The 17,290-nt window shown below is 36.8% G+C and overlaps 1 protein-coding gene across 1 annotated transcript in view; it reads right to left on the bottom strand.

Annotated features, from left to right (window-relative positions):
- The window catches only part of BRIP1 (BRCA1 interacting protein C-terminal helicase 1), a 112,567-nt gene that overhangs the window by 76,473 nt on the left and 18,804 nt on the right, over positions 1–17,290 (bottom strand). Inside the window, 1 exon segment of the mRNA XM_030536627.1 lies at positions 2,044–2,337. Coding sequence (XP_030392487.1) covers positions 2,044–2,337 — 294 coding nt within the window.

The raw sequence follows: 17,290 nt of genomic DNA, 5'->3' as shown, positions 1-17,290 counted from the left end.
TTTATTTATTGTTTTTTCCTGGAGGGGCAGGAGAGAAATTGGACAAGCAAATCCTAATTTATCGGTTGGAGATGATACCCTGAAATTCCAGGGTGGAGTGGGGAATTTTAAAATTTTAATACTGGCTAACACTGGTGTCCCTAAGGTATAACTAAACAACTATTATTTCTCTGTTCTAGTCTGAGTACAGTTTTTTTTTTTAACTATAAAATTAGTTGCTGCGAATTCTATCTTTTCTTTGATGAACTTTTAAGTAAACAAACCACCAAGAAGAGAATAAATCCCTGGAAAATATACTTTAGACTAGAGGCAATTAAGGCTGCCTAATCATATGAAGATTGATAACATGAACAGGAAAGCCCATCCCTTTTTAAAAGTGTAACACAACCCTAAGGGGCAGATTGTCAGTTGAAATATTATCACACTTAGTGTCTTTTCGCTCACAAATTGTCAGTTATCTGCTTATCAGCTCACTTCTGTAATATAGTCTTGGTTAACACAGACACCCTAAAGTGACAGTGTAATTGGCTCTCATTACCACTACTATTTACCCTTAGAGCTTGGGAGCATAAAAAGCAAATGCTCACTTATACTTGATGAATACAAAATAAACCTGAAGCCCCAACAAGAGGACAAAACAGAAACTAGGCACAGTATGACCATATACCTTCAAAACAATTTGCCAACAACAAAAGCTGTTCCTATCAGCCTCAATAGTTTTCTACAGTCTGAGTCATACATTGGAAACCAGCAAAAACCTTTTACTGGATGTACATACTCACAATTATTAAAACCTTTAATTTGCTTATAGACACACACTATTTTTGGCATATAATGACTCCTAACTAATCTTCCTACATTTATGATCAATGTATGTGTGGTGCTGATATTTTTAAAAAGTGACCAAAAAAAAAAAAAGTGCGCGCGCCCTTTTTAGCTTCCTTACAGGGAATAGAGGCAGCTGGAAAAAATCTTCTACTTGCCTTACAACTATCAGTATCAAGGTTTTGCTGCAGGACTTCTTGAAGGACTAGAAAACTAGAATAAGAGTTGCTCAACTCACAGCTGAAGGAAAAGGGAATAAGGGAAGGACTGAAACCTGCACAAATAGCTTTTCTCTTAAGTATTTGTCTAGCAAAAACAGGGAAGTCAAGACCTGATATTTTAAAAGCGAAAACAAGCAGAAATACACTACTTTTTGGAACATTCATTTCAGAACTTCTATATACACTGTGAAGCAGCAAAAGATGGGCAATTTTGTTAGGCTTTGCAGTTTATCTGTAAATAAATAAATAATGCTGTGCTTTTGCAGTCTAGTTTTATTTATTTCTTTTAAGTGCAGGCTGCAAAAGTGGAAAGGAAACAAGATAGTCTTAAAACAATTCTGAAATGGCAAGCAGAAATCCTAAATTTGGTTAATCAAGATGATGAACAAATCATGTTATCAATAACACTTATTATCATAGGGTGAGCAAGCACGGTGTATTTCTGCTAGCATCATTAGCAGATTATTTCTTCCGGATTTGTGGTGGGTTATCCACATGAGAAAAAACTCTAAATTACTACTTACATAACACAGATAATTAAGTCCTTATCCTCTTAATTTTGAGCCAGTAAACAGTTTGTTGCAACTAGAGAATTATTACAATAATTTTACCCCCATGCATTCTAATCATCTTCAATGCCCAGATATGCTCAATAAAATAAAAGAATAAGCAGAGAGAAATCAGGCCTGAATGGTATTTAATTTAATTTAAAAAATAAGTTTTCAGAAAGCAAAGGTTATTGCAATTACAATTAAGGTCCCAAATTAAAATTATAATCATATATCATCATAATCTATTAAGCTTTTTAAATTTTGATGCTGTGGACCAAGATTTACTAAAGATTAAAGGTCTAATGCAAAATGAATTAGAAGTTACAAAAGAGCTTCCAACCAGTGTGCCATTAAGAAGTTAGAATGTTACTCAATCCAGCCGCTCAGCAGCAGCTAAATCTTTCATTAATATTTTTAATGAATACTCATTTTCTGAAAAAAACTACTCACATTTTTTCTTCCAGTAAGTCTGCGCATTTTTCATTCCTGTTACTACTTCTGGATACCACTGGATGAACACAGGTATGATCCCGGCTAGAAAGAATCGTCATACGGACGCTGGAGTACACTGTCCTCTGCAGCTCTCTAGTAATCTGAGCTATTTGCTTGTGTGTTCGAGTTCCAAAAAATATTTTGGGGATGTGTGGCTTTCCTCCATTTTCCTTCCTCTTTGCATTACTAACATTTTTACCATTTTCTTTTGCAGAAGAACAGGAACACTGTGTGCAAGGGCCAGGAGACTGTAACCAAAACACAGAAAGTTTATTAGGATATTACCATTGCAAACTGCTTATACCAAAACTCCATATTGACCATTGAGAGTTTTCCTCTAGGGTGGTTCAAAACTTCCCATTAATTAATCTATCAAACTTTGAATAGTGGACTCAAGTTAAAAGTATACACAAAACATTACAAAATCTCAAAATAATTTCTAAGAGGGTCTCCAGGTAATTTTTTTAAAAAAGTTATCATAGAAAAGAGTCTCTCTCAAGTAAAAAAACATTAAGTGATTACTAAATTCTCCATCTGCTCTTTCCTTTACATATTCTTTGCCAGTCATTATAATATTTTCCAGGTTAATATGCCATTGCTTTGATGGAAATTAAAATGTTACCATCGAAATCAACATGCGAAATTTAGTAGCAAAGTTGATGCATGGCCTTGGTTATACCTTCTATGAATTTTACATATAGAAAGTTTTACTGGTACTGCTCACTGTCTCTCCAGGATTTAAACAAACCAGATTGTGGTTAAACTCAAGTGCTATGCCAGTAAAATAACATTATTTTGTACATGACATTTGAATTTGTTTATTCCTTTGTGCCAGAAAATAAAAATAATTTTAAACTAATTTTTACAATGCACAAGGAAAGTTTTTCTACTTTAGGTTCATTTTCTGCCATCAAAGCATGGCCAATTACCTCTAATTTACCTGTGACAAATTATTACAATGAAAAAATCCAGGACAGTTTAGTAGCAAGTTATGCAGGATGCCTAGAGTTAGGAGTTCCCAGGCCTTAAGGACTGAGTAAAAGCATGTTAACAAGAGACACAAGCTGTCTTCAAACCAGATGGCAGCCTTTGTTTCATAGCAGTTAAATGAAGAAAAAGTGAGAAACATTAATGTGGGGGAAAGGATTGTTTATTATGTTTCTTAATTTGAACAAGTACTTATATACTGACTGCCAGCTAAAGGAAATTACTTTTCCATAGAGGGCTTGATCCTATAAGGTGCTGAGCACTCTGGCCTCAATCCAGGAAAGCACTTAAGCATGCGAATAGTGCAACTGAAGTCAGAGAGACTTCTCATATACATAAATGTAAGCATGAGCTTAAGAGCTTTGCTGGATCAGGACATGACTCTGCAGCACGTTGTAGGATCAAGACCTGACTGGGCAACCAAATTAAAACTAATACTGAAAACTTTCTTTTAATATTGTTTCATCTGCAAATCAAATTTCACTAAATTGGCTTCAAAGCATATACTCCATTAGTAATACACTCATCATGGTGTTATGCCATTAGTCAATACTAGTGAATACTCCCATTTTGCCTTAAGAGTTTCATAATTCTTAACTAACAGAACCGAATCCAGGAAAAATATTTGGAATAGCAGGACAACTGGGTTTTTTTTTCCACTCTAATTACTTTGTCACAGAGAAACTCATCCTCCTCAATCTCTTCCACAACGAAAACTATTGGGAAGACTAATAATAAGGATGTATGTAGATGATACAAAGAAAATGTTAAGAGATCTGTAAGAAGAGTATCTTGTCTGTACAAGCATATGCAATAGTGAAAAACTGATCAGCAAGCCTTAACAGTGTAAAATAGTTTGCACTTCTTTTTCAGTTTGATGGCGCAAGTAGCAACAAAATGTACTTGACAGCTGAAAGTTTTTTCCCCTGCTTTTAATTGATTATCCTTCATAATCAAATGCTAAGTCATGGAATGTGTTACATCACAATACTGGGGATCAAGCTGTCTCTTAGCCTCCACTCTGTGGAAAAGCAGGTTCAAATTACCCTGAGTCCCACTCAACCTCGTCTGCCATTAAATATTACAATACATGATAGAATGGATGTAAATGTGACCCTTCTGGAGCTGTCACTCACTGGGATAAAAGGTTCACTGATGTGCCAAATAAACAGGCCGTCAAAGCAGATAAAGTTACAGCCATGCTGGAATTGTTACATTCCCCTCTCAGGTTGCCAGTAACAGCAGATTTCATTACGGTGTGCTGCCACATTAAATAGCCAGTTCCAAATATCCTGCCTTCTATATTGAATAATTACTTATTCACTGAAAGGATAAAAAGAAGAGTTATGAATGGGGCTCTTGTCAGCAGTGAAGCAGGAAACAGCTGACGTGGTGTATGTTACATATGCGGCAATATCCGACTAAGTTTACACTCTCAGAAAACTGGAATGCAAATTATATCGTAATATTTTGATCTACATTCTATTTTGGTCTTTGAAATAATGATTTATTAACATACTAAGAAAATTAATTTAAATAAGCTGCAGAATTGGTTTACTTTGCCTACTGTGCAGGCCTTTTTGCCCATATCAATCCCCTTTCATTTGAATTCATTTTTTTCCCTTCAGAGATGATGCAATACCATCAATCCTTTATGGGAGGATAATGTGAGGCCTAAACATTACTTTACTAAATGCAAATTTAGAGAAATCTAGACCAGTACACCAACAATTTCCCAAAGACAGTAACATTTGCTGTCCTATACTGTACATATACAAGCAAGATGATTGGGCAAATGCATTCAAATTCTTTATGTACAACACCAACAGTAGTAATTCCTTCTGCTGTACCTTTGGGGAAAAAAATAAAATTCAAATAAGCTTTTTTTTAAAAAGTTTTTAAAAGGTAAAATTAAAACCATAATGCCTGCATGTGTAAGGGGTATATATAAATTACAGTATTTTACAGGTGACCTTAAAGGTTTTCTTAAAAAGACTGAAATTGGCATAATACCGGCTTTAAGAAGCTCTTCACTCACTATTACAGCTTTAAAATGTTACCTTTTACTAAAAAATAAAATAAAATAAAATAAAAAAATAAACCACATCAGGAAAGCTGTAAACTCAGGCCGATTTTATAGTAACCAGTAAAAGTATATAACCGCTTTGCAGTAGTCATAACATTTCTGAAAACCACAGACGCCATCAGCCAAGGGGGCGGGGGGGGGGACACTTTAAAGAGGTGCCTGTATAACAAAAAAACAACAACCCAACAACAAAAAACCCCACACATTAAGAAGGCTCTTATTTGAAAAGGTGAGACCTTTATTTGCATTAAACCGGAGTTTCACACTTTCAAATGTTCTTTCTCTGTTAGAAATTTTTGGGAAAGATCTTTCAAATATATGGTATACAATAAAATTGAAAGTGCCTATAGGTTAGGCATTGACACAGGAGGAAGCACTTCACAAAACAATGAAGTTTCGGGTTTCCATGAGTTGCGTGACAAGTGGGTTAAAGTAAACAGCAGACAGGATCAATCAGTAAAGAGGACTGTCTGTTTAGGCAAGCTATTCCCCAACCCTGCTTGAGTACAACTAATTTACGACTCAACTGCATACAGCCACATAATTTCATGGTTTAATGGGTTATTTTTACCTTTATTTTCTAAAAACACATTTTTGAGTCAAAAAAATCAGCGTCTCTAAGCTTAACAATTAAAAAAGGATATTACTGTTCAACTAGTTCAGGCCCTCAAAATTTGCTTTAATTGAGGAAGGTAAGTTTTGGGTAAAATTCCTGGAGATGCATTGCCTGTGTGCAGCAAGTGCACACACGCACGCACACACTTTTTATATTTGAAAATAAATTATTTTGGGGTCCTCAGCAATAAATACTTATTTTCAGTTGCAAAGGACCCAAACAAGCCTTTAAAAATAAAGTGAATCTAAATGTCATCATAGGATTTACCTTCCTTAAAAAAGTTACTGTATGGAACTTCAGCAGGCTAGATTTCTAGTAGACCACAAAGTCCATTTTATGACTTTAAACATAGTAAAATAGTCCCAAACTGACAAATATCTTTGAAAATCAAACAACATAAAGAAGGAATAATTAAGGCAACAGGATGGTTAAAGCAGCAACTTCTCCCCCATGCTACCCTACATCTTGCAATACTCAGTCACGTAAATTTCTGCAGAGATTTTCTTGTTTAAAAAAAAAGTTGGATTAGATATGAAATAGCTGAGCTTTTAAACATTTTCGTAAGTGACCCTTGGGTTCTGCATTTCTGTACCAGAAGCTATTTATACCATTGTAGTTGCGACTTAGCAGAATTTATGACATTGTAGTCTTCCATTACTGTAGAAAGAGGAAAAAGAGTCCTAGTTACTTTTCACTGTAAGAGGTAATTACTGAGAAGTTGGGGAGTACTGTACTAAAAATTATAAATCTGCATTTCAGGAAGGAGAGGAGCTTGCTAAGCTACAACAAAAGTATCTGTCATATTCACTTTCAGGGCAACTGAGAATTAGTGAGGAAAGAAAATTAACTTGTATATTAAAACTTACTTTACTAACAGCCCAAATTTGTTAACCTTCAGGACCCAAGTTTGTTAACTACAAGGACCATGTTTTTCTCTGTATTTGGCAGTAAGTTGAAGAACGGGTCTTCTGTGGTAGAATTTTTGTTATATTTACATTGCTGCTACAACAATGTTCTTGAGTTTGTTATAAATTGTATGGCCTCTTATTTTATTTGCTTGTAAACCCCCTGGGACAGGGAGCACATCTGCATCTGAACAGTCTGGTATACCATACGTGCTTAATAAATATCTTTTGTCTGCATTTCTCAAATTATATAGTACCTATTTTGGGTTTTAAATCTTTTTGTTGAAAGAATTCCTAGATACACACAAAGATAGTAACTGGGAAAAACAAGTTAAATTGTTGGGACAAAGAAAACTTTATCTACATCATCATTTTATAACTCATTAAACTATTTAGAATTAGAGGAACATACATTTTTTTAAGGAAAGATGAAGGGCAGTACCTAACTTATCCATAAGGGCCTGGTCCACGGTATGCAAACAGCCAAGTTTACCCAGAGATGTTAAATATGATTGTGCTCCATCTGTGTTACTGCTTGGCCAAGAGAGCCAAACTATGATAACTGGTTTAAAAATACCAAGTGATTTAATCCTGGTAGAAAACACTGGTTTAAGCAAGGAAGTTTTAAAATAACTGGTTATAACACAGTTTGGTTCTATCCACACTGAGCTAAAAAATGGTTGAGCTAACAACTGTTTACACCATCTATGATTAAATTTTATCATTTTCCCTATCTAATTTAGCAAGATTCTAAGAGAATGGACATTTACATGGATAACAAGAATTTCCAAAATTATAGTAGTTAATGCATAAAAATGTTTGCAAGAGATATAAAATCCTCATGTTTCAGAGCTTAAACCAATTTTTAACTATTAGGAGGTGGGAGGGAATTATTGAAGACCTACCTCCTGCAAGTCTCTTGCACCTTCCTTAGAAACATCTGATGCTAACCACTGTTAGACACATACTGGACAGGATGACTAAGAGTCTAATCCAGTTTGGCAATTCCTTTGTTCCTAGGTAGAGGGACTCAAAATAAACCACCTTTCCACATCAATACTTAGATGATAAATAATGCAAATGTCAGATACACACATACACTGAGAATGTCCACAACATCCAGCTTCCTCTTGGGGTGTCAATTATAAAGGTCTGCACAGCCTTGCCTGAGGCTTTTAGGATTTCATTTAATTGTATCCACTTGTGTTCTTCTTCCACCCATGATATTATGTGAGTAATATCGCCCAGCCCTCCTTCCCAGACACACTGGGTCCTTTCACTACCTTCTCTTCTCCACATTTTTGCTCCTCCGTTCCTAGAACTGAGTAACCTGATACTCAGGAGGTGGATCTCATGGTCTCCTGCTCTCTTTTTGCTGCTCTTGGAAGCTGTTCTCCTCCTCCATCTGCCTCAGCTTAGTGCTGAGGCTCAGCTTCTGGCACTTCTCCTCCTGTAACCACTCCTGAGCATCCACAGGCTGTGATTCAGTCTTTCGCTGACATGTGTTTTCTGATCAGTTCAGAAGGCCTGTGACATTGTTTAGCTTGCACTGATGTCCGGTAACTTTCCTAGCCAGCTCACTCCACACTCTTACAGTCATCTTATTTCACCTGCAGATCTTGGCGCTGGACTTCTACTTTCTTGGACTTGAACTCAGAGTCCTCTTTGCACTGATGAAGTATCTTCACCTCACTGAACAGCTCTCTGCCTGCTCACTCTCCAGAGCCTGCTTTGCCTTCTCAAAGTTTGCTGTCACTCATTTGGTGTGGTCCAGCTGTTCTGCCAGCTCCTTCATAACTTGTAACTGCCTCTCTCTTACACTGGGTTTGTGCCTCATGGGTCTTTGTCTCATCATTCAGGGTCTTCTTCACGAAAGACATTTTCTGTTCCCACTTTAATGTGAGTTCCCACTGTGAGGGCAGTGGAGTCTACTGTGTCCTTCTAGCTCCATTCCCAGTACTTTCAGCTTTTTCCTCAGCTCCTGCTTCCGGGTTTTTGCTTTGTTCCTATGTACTCGCTCAAGGTGTCCTTGATGTTCATTAATCTGAGATTCAATTTACAGATATTTTTTCTGGGCTATGTTCTTCTGGCTTTCTTCCTCTTCCATCTTAATCACTGCTGCTTGCATTTCCTCTTCCGTCTGGGCCAGCTGTCTTTTAAGTTCTCCAACATGAGTTTGCAGCTCAGCTATCTGGCCATACAGATGGCTGGAGTCGTCCCAAGCTTCCTGCAAGTTATCCCCAAGTCCAGCCACTGTTCTTGTGATACAGGTGCTCTTCCACACCTGTGATCATGATCTTGCGTTTGTTTCTTGCACTTAATGTGGTTCTTAGATTTCTCCTTATAATCCGGGCCACCTTCTCCAACTGCAGCTTCCACCTTGCCTTTTTCTTTGTATCTGTGCCAATTATGCCACTGGCAGTGATGTAGAGCAGCTCCTGGTGGCCTTAGTCCTGAAGGGAGTTTTAATCCAAAAGATGGGCCCCTTTCACTTATAAAAGCCTCCTCATCTTTCCAGGATGATCTCTACTTGCTGCTGTTCCTTCTGCTGCTCAGCCAGCCACTCTGGGTTGCATGTGTCCTATCATCCATTTCTGCCAGAGTGCTTGCATCTGGTCGTGTAGTTGTCCATGGGTTTGGTGCTTACATCAGGGGTTTTGGTTATCAGCACGTTCCTGAGCTTGCCAAAACCCGTGAAACAGTTCTACCCTTCTCTGTCATCCCCACTCAAGGAATCTCTCTGTCACTTAGAGCATCTCAATGGGCTTTTCTCTCTCGTGTGTCTTGTTTGTTTCCTGTAGAAAACTGTACATTCCCCCAAGTTCTCTCCGCAAAGGCTGAGACTAGAATCGTCTCTCTCCCTCAGGAAAAGTGAAATTTGAAACCAACTGACCTCCCATCTCTAAATTGATATCCACAAAGCAGTTTCCTTGGCTAGTACAAGTTTCCCTATCACTGTGAGCCTGGCTTCCCAGAGTAACAGTCCCACTTCTGAGAGTTAGAGATTTTTGGGGAGCAGTGTCTTTTTGTGCACTTCATTTTCTATAACAAAAAGAAATTATTCCTGGGGCTTGCTTTTCCTTCATCCAAAGAATGAAGGGGTTGTGTAGGGGTCAGTGCTGGATCCAGTACTAGTTATATTTTCATTAATGACTTGGATAATAGAGTGGAGTGTGCGTTTATAAAATTTGCAGATGACACCAAGCTGGAAGGGGTTGCAAACACATTAGAGGACTGGATTAGAATTCAAAATGACTGTGACAAACTGGAGAATTGGTCTGAATTCAACAAGATGAAATTCAATCAAGAATAAGTGCAAAGTACTATACTTGAGGAGAAATCAAATGCACAACTACAAAATGGGGAATAACTGGCTAGATGGTAAGACTGCTGTAAAGGAGCTGGGGGCTATAGTGGACCACAAACCAAATATGAGTCAACAGTTGCCAAAAGAAGTGTAATATCATTCTGCTGTGTTATTAACGTAGTGTATGCAGGACCTGAGAGGTAACTGTCCCACTCTACTCAGCACTGGTGAAGCCTCCCTTGGAGTATTGTGTTCAATTCTGGGTGCCACACATTAGGAAAAATGTGGACAAATTTGAGAGTCCAGATGAGAGCAACAAATATCAAAACCTGACCTAGGAGGAAAAGTTAAAAAAAAAACACTGGGAACATTTAGTCTTGAGAAAAGAAGACTGGAAGGGAGACTTGATAACAGTCTTAAACGATGTTAGGGATGTTATAAAGAGGACGGGGATCAACCGTTCTCCACGCCAACTGAAGACAGGACAGGAAATAATGGGCTTAATCTGCAGCAAGGGAGAGTTAGTTAGATATAGGAAAAGCTCTCTTCCTATTAAGTGTAGTTAATTTCTGAAAGAGGCTTCCAAGGGAGGTTGTGGAATCCTAATCAATGGAGGTTTTTAAGAACAGGGTGGATAAACACCTGTCAGGGATAGTCGAGGTTTATTTGGTCCTGCCTCAGTGCAGGAGGCTGGATTTGATGACCTCTTAACGTCCCTTCCAACCTTGCATTTCTGTGATTCTATGAATAATAAAAGAAGAGTCAAATGCACTGAGAGAGTTAGTGTAAAATAGGTTAAACAAACACTGAGGCTATGATCTTTGAAGCACAGGAGATAAGAGGACTTCTTGATATCTTCTTCTATATTTCATTGGGTACAAAGCCATCTGAATGATGCAGTGTGAATACCTGTTGTGTGAAATCTCACACAAGCACACCTTAGTAAGATATCAGAAGTGACATTACTAGAGTTTTTCAGCTATTCTTTTTAAAAACTCTTTTAAAAGGAGTAAATTCTGCTGCTACAGTCTCTTGATTAAACTGCACAAAGCAGCTGTTTATCCACTCACAGTAACCAGCAGGTGAACCCGAGTCAATATTTATCACAGGCTTTCACAGATCACTGCTAACCAAGCAAATGTTTTAATTAAGCTGGAACTTGCTTCAAAGAGCTCATTCAAGACGTCAATCAGCGGGTAAGGGATCAGATACGGTGTCAGGTGAGAGTGTGTAATACAAAATCCACAACTTTCCTTCATCCTATTGCTGTAAATTAGCCTGCTGTAGAGTCTGGACTCTGATTGTAACAGACTGCCAGTCTCCTGGAATGTGTAACTGAAGTCACTCAAACTCTATTGTGAAGGTTGTAAGCAATATGTTAAACTGCAGTGGGCTAGCACATTAAGACAGATTCTTTTCACCGTGTGTTTTTTGATACCCCAAGTGTTTGTTACACTACTCTCCATTTATCTGTTTACTTTTTTACCTAATGGTAAATGGGGATTCCTTAACACAGCTGCCCCAGTTTCTCAAAGTCAAAGCTTCTGAATAATTAATCAAGAGAGTACAACAAGGGTATAATTTCCTCATCTAGATGTATACTAGAACTGAACGGTTTTGTAAGAATCCCCAGTTCAAGAAAAAACATGGGTTCTCAGGCTCAAATATGCTAAACACAGTCAATTGGCTTTGGACAGGAAGGGCCCAGCCTTGATTATGTCTACAGACGTTCCCTTGATACAGAACTGGAAGGCCGCTTCTCACTAGTTCTCGTCATATTGAGTATAGGCAATAAATGGTGCTCAAAAGCTAACACAGTAAAATAGTATAAAACCTGAATGGTTTAATGAATCATGACTATTAGGGCAGCACCATAGCACACTGTTGTATCTATTTCCTGAAATAAAATGAAAATAAAGATCACACAATCAGAGTTATTGACAAATAAAATGTCAAGCTTAAAAAGAGTGTAAAGTAATTAATAAATGTGTGTGTGTGTGTATGTATATGTGTGTGTGTGTGTGTGTGTGTGGTGTGTGTGTGTGTGTGTGGGGTGTGTGTGTGTGTGTAAGTAAGAATTTGGAATTAAATGAGAGAAACAAAACAATAAAAGTGTAATATATTTTCCTCAAAAGTGACTTAACTATTAAAACTAGTGTAAATTAGTTCATTTAATCAAATCACTACTAGTATCACAAGAGCATGTGTTTTACCTTGTTAAGTCCAACAGGGCTTATAAAAATTAGGGCTGTCAAGCGATTAAAAAAAAATCAATCATGGATTAATCATGCGATGAAAAAAATTAATCATACATAGAATAACCAGTTATTTAAATATTTTGGATGTTTTCTACATTTATATTATAATTTCAATTACAACACAGAATACAAAGTGTACAGTGCTCACTTTACATTTATTTTTTATTACAAATATTTGCACTGTAAAAAAAAACAAAAGAAATGGTATATTTCAATTCACTTAATGAAAGTTCTGTAATGGAATCTCTTTAGAATGAATGTTTGAACTTACAAATGTAGAATTATGTACAAAACATAACTGCATTCAAAATAAAACAATGTAAAACTTTAGAACTTACAAGTCCACTCAGTCCTACTTCAGCCATCACTCAGACAAACAAGTTGGTTACAATTTGCAGGAGATAATGCTGTCCACTTCTTGTTTACTGTGTCACCTAAAAGTGAGAACAAGCATTCACAGAGCACTGTTGTAGCTGGCATTGCAAGATATTTACATGCCTAATGCACTAAAGATTCATATGTCCCTTGATGCTTCAACCACCATTCCAGGGGACATGCATCCATGCTGATGACAGGTCCTGCTTGATAATGATCTAAAGCAGAGCAGATCAATGCATGTTCATTTTCATCATCTGAGTCAGATGCCACCAGCAGAAGGTTGATTTTCTTTTTGGTGGTTCAGGTTCTGTAGTTTCCACATTGCAGTGTTGCTCTTTTAAGACATCTGAAAGCATTTTCCACACCTCGTCCCTCTCAGATTTTGGAAGGCACTTCAGATTCTTAAACCTTGGGATGAGTGCTGTATCTAGCCTTAGAAATCTCATATTGGTACCTTCTATGGATTTTGTCAAATCTGCTGTGAAAGTATTTTTAAAAAGAGTATGTGCTGGATCATCATCCGAGACTGCTATAGCATGAAATACATGCAGAATGTGGGTAAAACAGAACAGGAGACAGACAATTCTCCCCTAAGGAGTTCAGTCACAAATTTAATTAACGCATTATTTTTTTAAGCAGCACCATCAGCATGGAAGCATGTCCTCTGGAATGGTGGCCCAAGCATGAAGGGACATATGAATGTTTAGCACATCTGGCAAGTAAATACCTTGCAACACCATGCAAAAGCCTGTTCTCTCTTCACGTGATTTTGTAAATAAGAAGCAGTCAGCAGTATCTCCTGTAAATGTAAACAAAATTGTTTTGTCTTAGCAATTGGCTGAACAAAAAGTAGGACTGAGTGGACTTGTAGGCTCTGAAGTTTTAAATATTTTGTTTTTGAGTGCAGTTATGTAACAAAAAAAAAATCTATGTTTGTAAGTTACACTTTCACAATAAAGAGATTGCACTGCACAGTACTTGTACGCAGTGAATTGAAAAATACTATTTATGTTATTTTTAGAGTGCAAATATTTGTAATAAAAAATAATAATATAAAGTGAGCACCATACACTGTGTATTGGTGTTGAAATAGAAATCAATATATTTGAAAATGCAGGAAAACATCCAAGAAATTATAATAAATTTCAGTTGGTATTCTATTGTTCAACAGTGCGATTAATCGCCATTAATTTTTTTAATTGCAGTTAATTTTTTTTAGTTAATCATGTGAGTTAACTGCAGTTAACCGACAGCCCAAATAAAAATGTACAGGCCTATTTTAGACTAAATAGCTGTAGACTGAGAGGAGGGCAGTTCAGATTCTGTACTGATAGTTTTCCCTCCTGTGTTTTGCCCTCTCCTTGTCCTTTGTGTCATAACATCATGCAGAACCACAGGTTATCATTAATTTTGTTTTCTTTTAGGGAAAAAAGATTGTCACAAGCTGCTTAATACAAAAGTTTTAATATACTTTCAACAGTAGTTATTATTAAGAGTGTATCAAGCTTGCCTATCCAAAGCAGACGCATTTCTGGCTTGCATTTAGAGTTAACAGCTGCCTTTTTCTCCTCACAGTATGTTTCAGTTGGCCAGCACCACCACAGCAGTGAGTATTAAGCAATCTGATATATCATGTTATGTTTTGTTTTCTTGTAATGAAAAAGAAAGTGACTAGCCAGCCAAGCCTTTTAAACCCACAGCTGTGACAAAGTTACTAGGAAGTGTATGGGCAAAACTCTATTTTCAGCCCCAAAGTGGCTTACACATTAAAGCAGAGGTGCATTGGTGCTGAGCTGGGACTGGCCAGCACCCTTGCTACAGTCACTCTGTTGATAAACACCTCATGTCCAGTGAAGTCAGTCCAGCACCCTCACTAGCATTACAACTCACTAATTGTTATAAAGATTAAAAAAAAGAAAACAAAATCAGGCATTGCTATTGAACTAAGAATACCTCCCTCTTATGGACCTGGAAAGGTCTTCCTTAAAGCAACTTACCCAAAGGCATGCAGCAAAAGCTGAGAATAAAACTCATGTTTCCTGATTCCCATGTTTGTGACTTATCTATTGAACCAAGTTGCCTTCCTACAGAATGTTTTCCATTATGCCATCTCCTTTCGGTTAATTCTTCCATCTCCCCACTTACACTATTATAACAGCAGTTAAGCCTTGTCAGACTTGTAACATTCTCCTGTCTTAACAATACACTGCATCAACAAACAAGACCAGAGAAAGCATATCTTGCTTTCAAACAACTCTTGGAATGGAAATACAAGTACCTACTTAAAAAATTCTAAGCAACAGACAATCTATTTTCTCTCTGTTAGGTCACAAAAGGGATTATTTGGCAAGAAAATTACAGCTCATTAACTTCAAAAATTTCCTTGCATGCAGGAATGATCATGCAGGATAAAACACTGAGATTAAATCTAAAAAGTGTCATTATCCACTGGTTAAGAAAAATAACTCTGAGAGAAACACTTATTCTAAAAAGACACTATCCAAATTTTAAAACATATATAAATTAAATAATTTTAAAACTTTCCATTGTTTTTACTAAGCTATTAAAAACGTAGAAAACTCTTTGTCATTTGGAAAACATCAGTGTTTAGCCTCCAATCAAGGCACACACATAGTCACCATCAAGGAGAACTACTTGCATGAATAAGCCCCCTATTTTTGAGCATTGACAAAAAGGTATTGAAATTAATACAGCTCTTATATTAACTTATTTTGCACTGATATAATCCACATCAGCAATGCTTAAGGAAGAGTGTTATTAGTTAACTGCTCCTCCATACCTATCAAAGGCAGCACATACATATCTTGTTTTGTGGATGTCCCACCAAAAATGACAGTTGAAAATCTGTTTAAGGAAGTGAGTGGTGAATAAGTATATGGTATGTATTCTTGCATTAACACCATCACAAATATATAAATTAATTTTCAGTCCAGCATTAGCACTTACCCAATGCTAAAATAACCTTAGGTTTTGAGACAAATAAAAATCCTTCTGGCTAGTTGATGAGAGGCATCCCTACACAGCTGCAACAGAGTTCCGTAAGAGGAAAGAGAGAGAGGAGAAAGAGGGTATTTCAAAGAAATCATGGAACTAACAGGATGTTTGCCAACCATCATCCTCATCACTCTGCTTGTCTGTTTAATCCTACATCTTTTCTTGTATATTTAGATTTTAAAGCCTTCACTGGCTTGAATATTTAGATTGTACGACTTCTCTTACTATGTGTTTGTACAGTCCTATTACAATAAAGCCTCAATCCTGGTTGGGATCTTTAAGTGCAACAATAAAAATAAATAATAAATATCTGTTCTTTTCATCTATACCTTTCTTCATGTAAGACATGACATATTTTAAGATTCTAAATTAATAGCACAGATGCTTAAGTTTACAACTGTTTTAGAGTTGTATTAAATTTCTTTATTAACGAAGAGAAAACTTCCCCATCACCAAAAATTAAAATATGACTGAGATTCTTATGTTGAACTTAAGTCTTTCTCCTGAAGCTAGCTTCATCCTGGGAGACCCATGCACCTATGCAGTGACAGTTACAGGATCAGGGTCTAAAACTGTACCAGATTCACCCAGAAGTGAAATTAAAATCTTAAGCCTTGTCTACATTTAACAAGTTTTATAGGCATGACTACATCAATAGTTTTGGTGTTGCTTTGTTTTTGTTTTTTTTTTCAACCAACAGTTATCCAATAAAAGCCCTAATGCAGATGCTACTAGTATAGCAGCTCTGTGCTGGTATAGCTTATCCACTTTGGTAAAATGAAATAAGCTATACCTGCACATGCACTTATACTGACCTGTGTGCATATCGGGGGATTTTGTCTATTTAACTATGCTGGCAAAGTTAAAGCAGAAAAAAATTTAAATGTAGATGAGGCCTTACTATTCCAGAACTGCCTATTGCTATCAAACAAATTCCCCCTTAAAATATCCCCCCTACTTAAAAAAAAAAAAAAAAAGGTCATAGCTAGTAAATAATTTCATCCTCTTCCACTTTTAAAAAGAAACCAATGTCCTTTAAAAAAAAAATCATTCTGCTCCCTCTTCAGCTGTAATTCAAAAACTGTTCTAATGTTGCTTTGAGAGATCACACAATTCCACAAATATGCAAAAGTATTATAAAGCGCTACATGGCATAGTTCTATTTCTAGGACATGTTCTCATCAGAATACAAAGTAAAGCGCATAATGTATCATGATTACTGATGAGATTACAATAAAACCCACAATGTAGATAAAAAACAGCAAATACATGAAATGCTTGCTCTACAGAGGAGTTTCAAGACATGGTTGAAAACCATAAGAATGAAGAATCTATCTAGACCAGGGGTAGGCAACCTACAGCACACATGCCAAAGGCGGCACACGAGCTGATTTTCAGTGGCACTCACACTGCCCAGGTCCCGGCCACCGGTCCGGGGGGGCTCTGCATTTTAATTTAATTTTAAATGAAGCTTCTTAAACACTTTAAAAACCTTATTTACTCTACATACAGCAATAGTTTAGTTGTATATTATAGACTTAGAGGAAAGAGACCTTCTAAACGTTAAAATGTATTACTGGCACACGAAACCTTGTATTAGAGTGAATAATGAAGACTTGGCACACCACTTCTGAAAGGTTGCCGATCCC

Source organism: Gopherus evgoodei, chromosome 17 (genome assembly GCF_007399415.2).
Source record: "Gopherus evgoodei ecotype Sinaloan lineage chromosome 17, rGopEvg1_v1.p, whole genome shotgun sequence".
In the NCBI taxonomy this organism is placed as follows: domain Eukaryota; kingdom Metazoa; phylum Chordata; order Testudines; family Testudinidae; genus Gopherus; species Gopherus evgoodei.
This window is presented reverse-complemented; position numbering and strand designations above follow the sequence as displayed.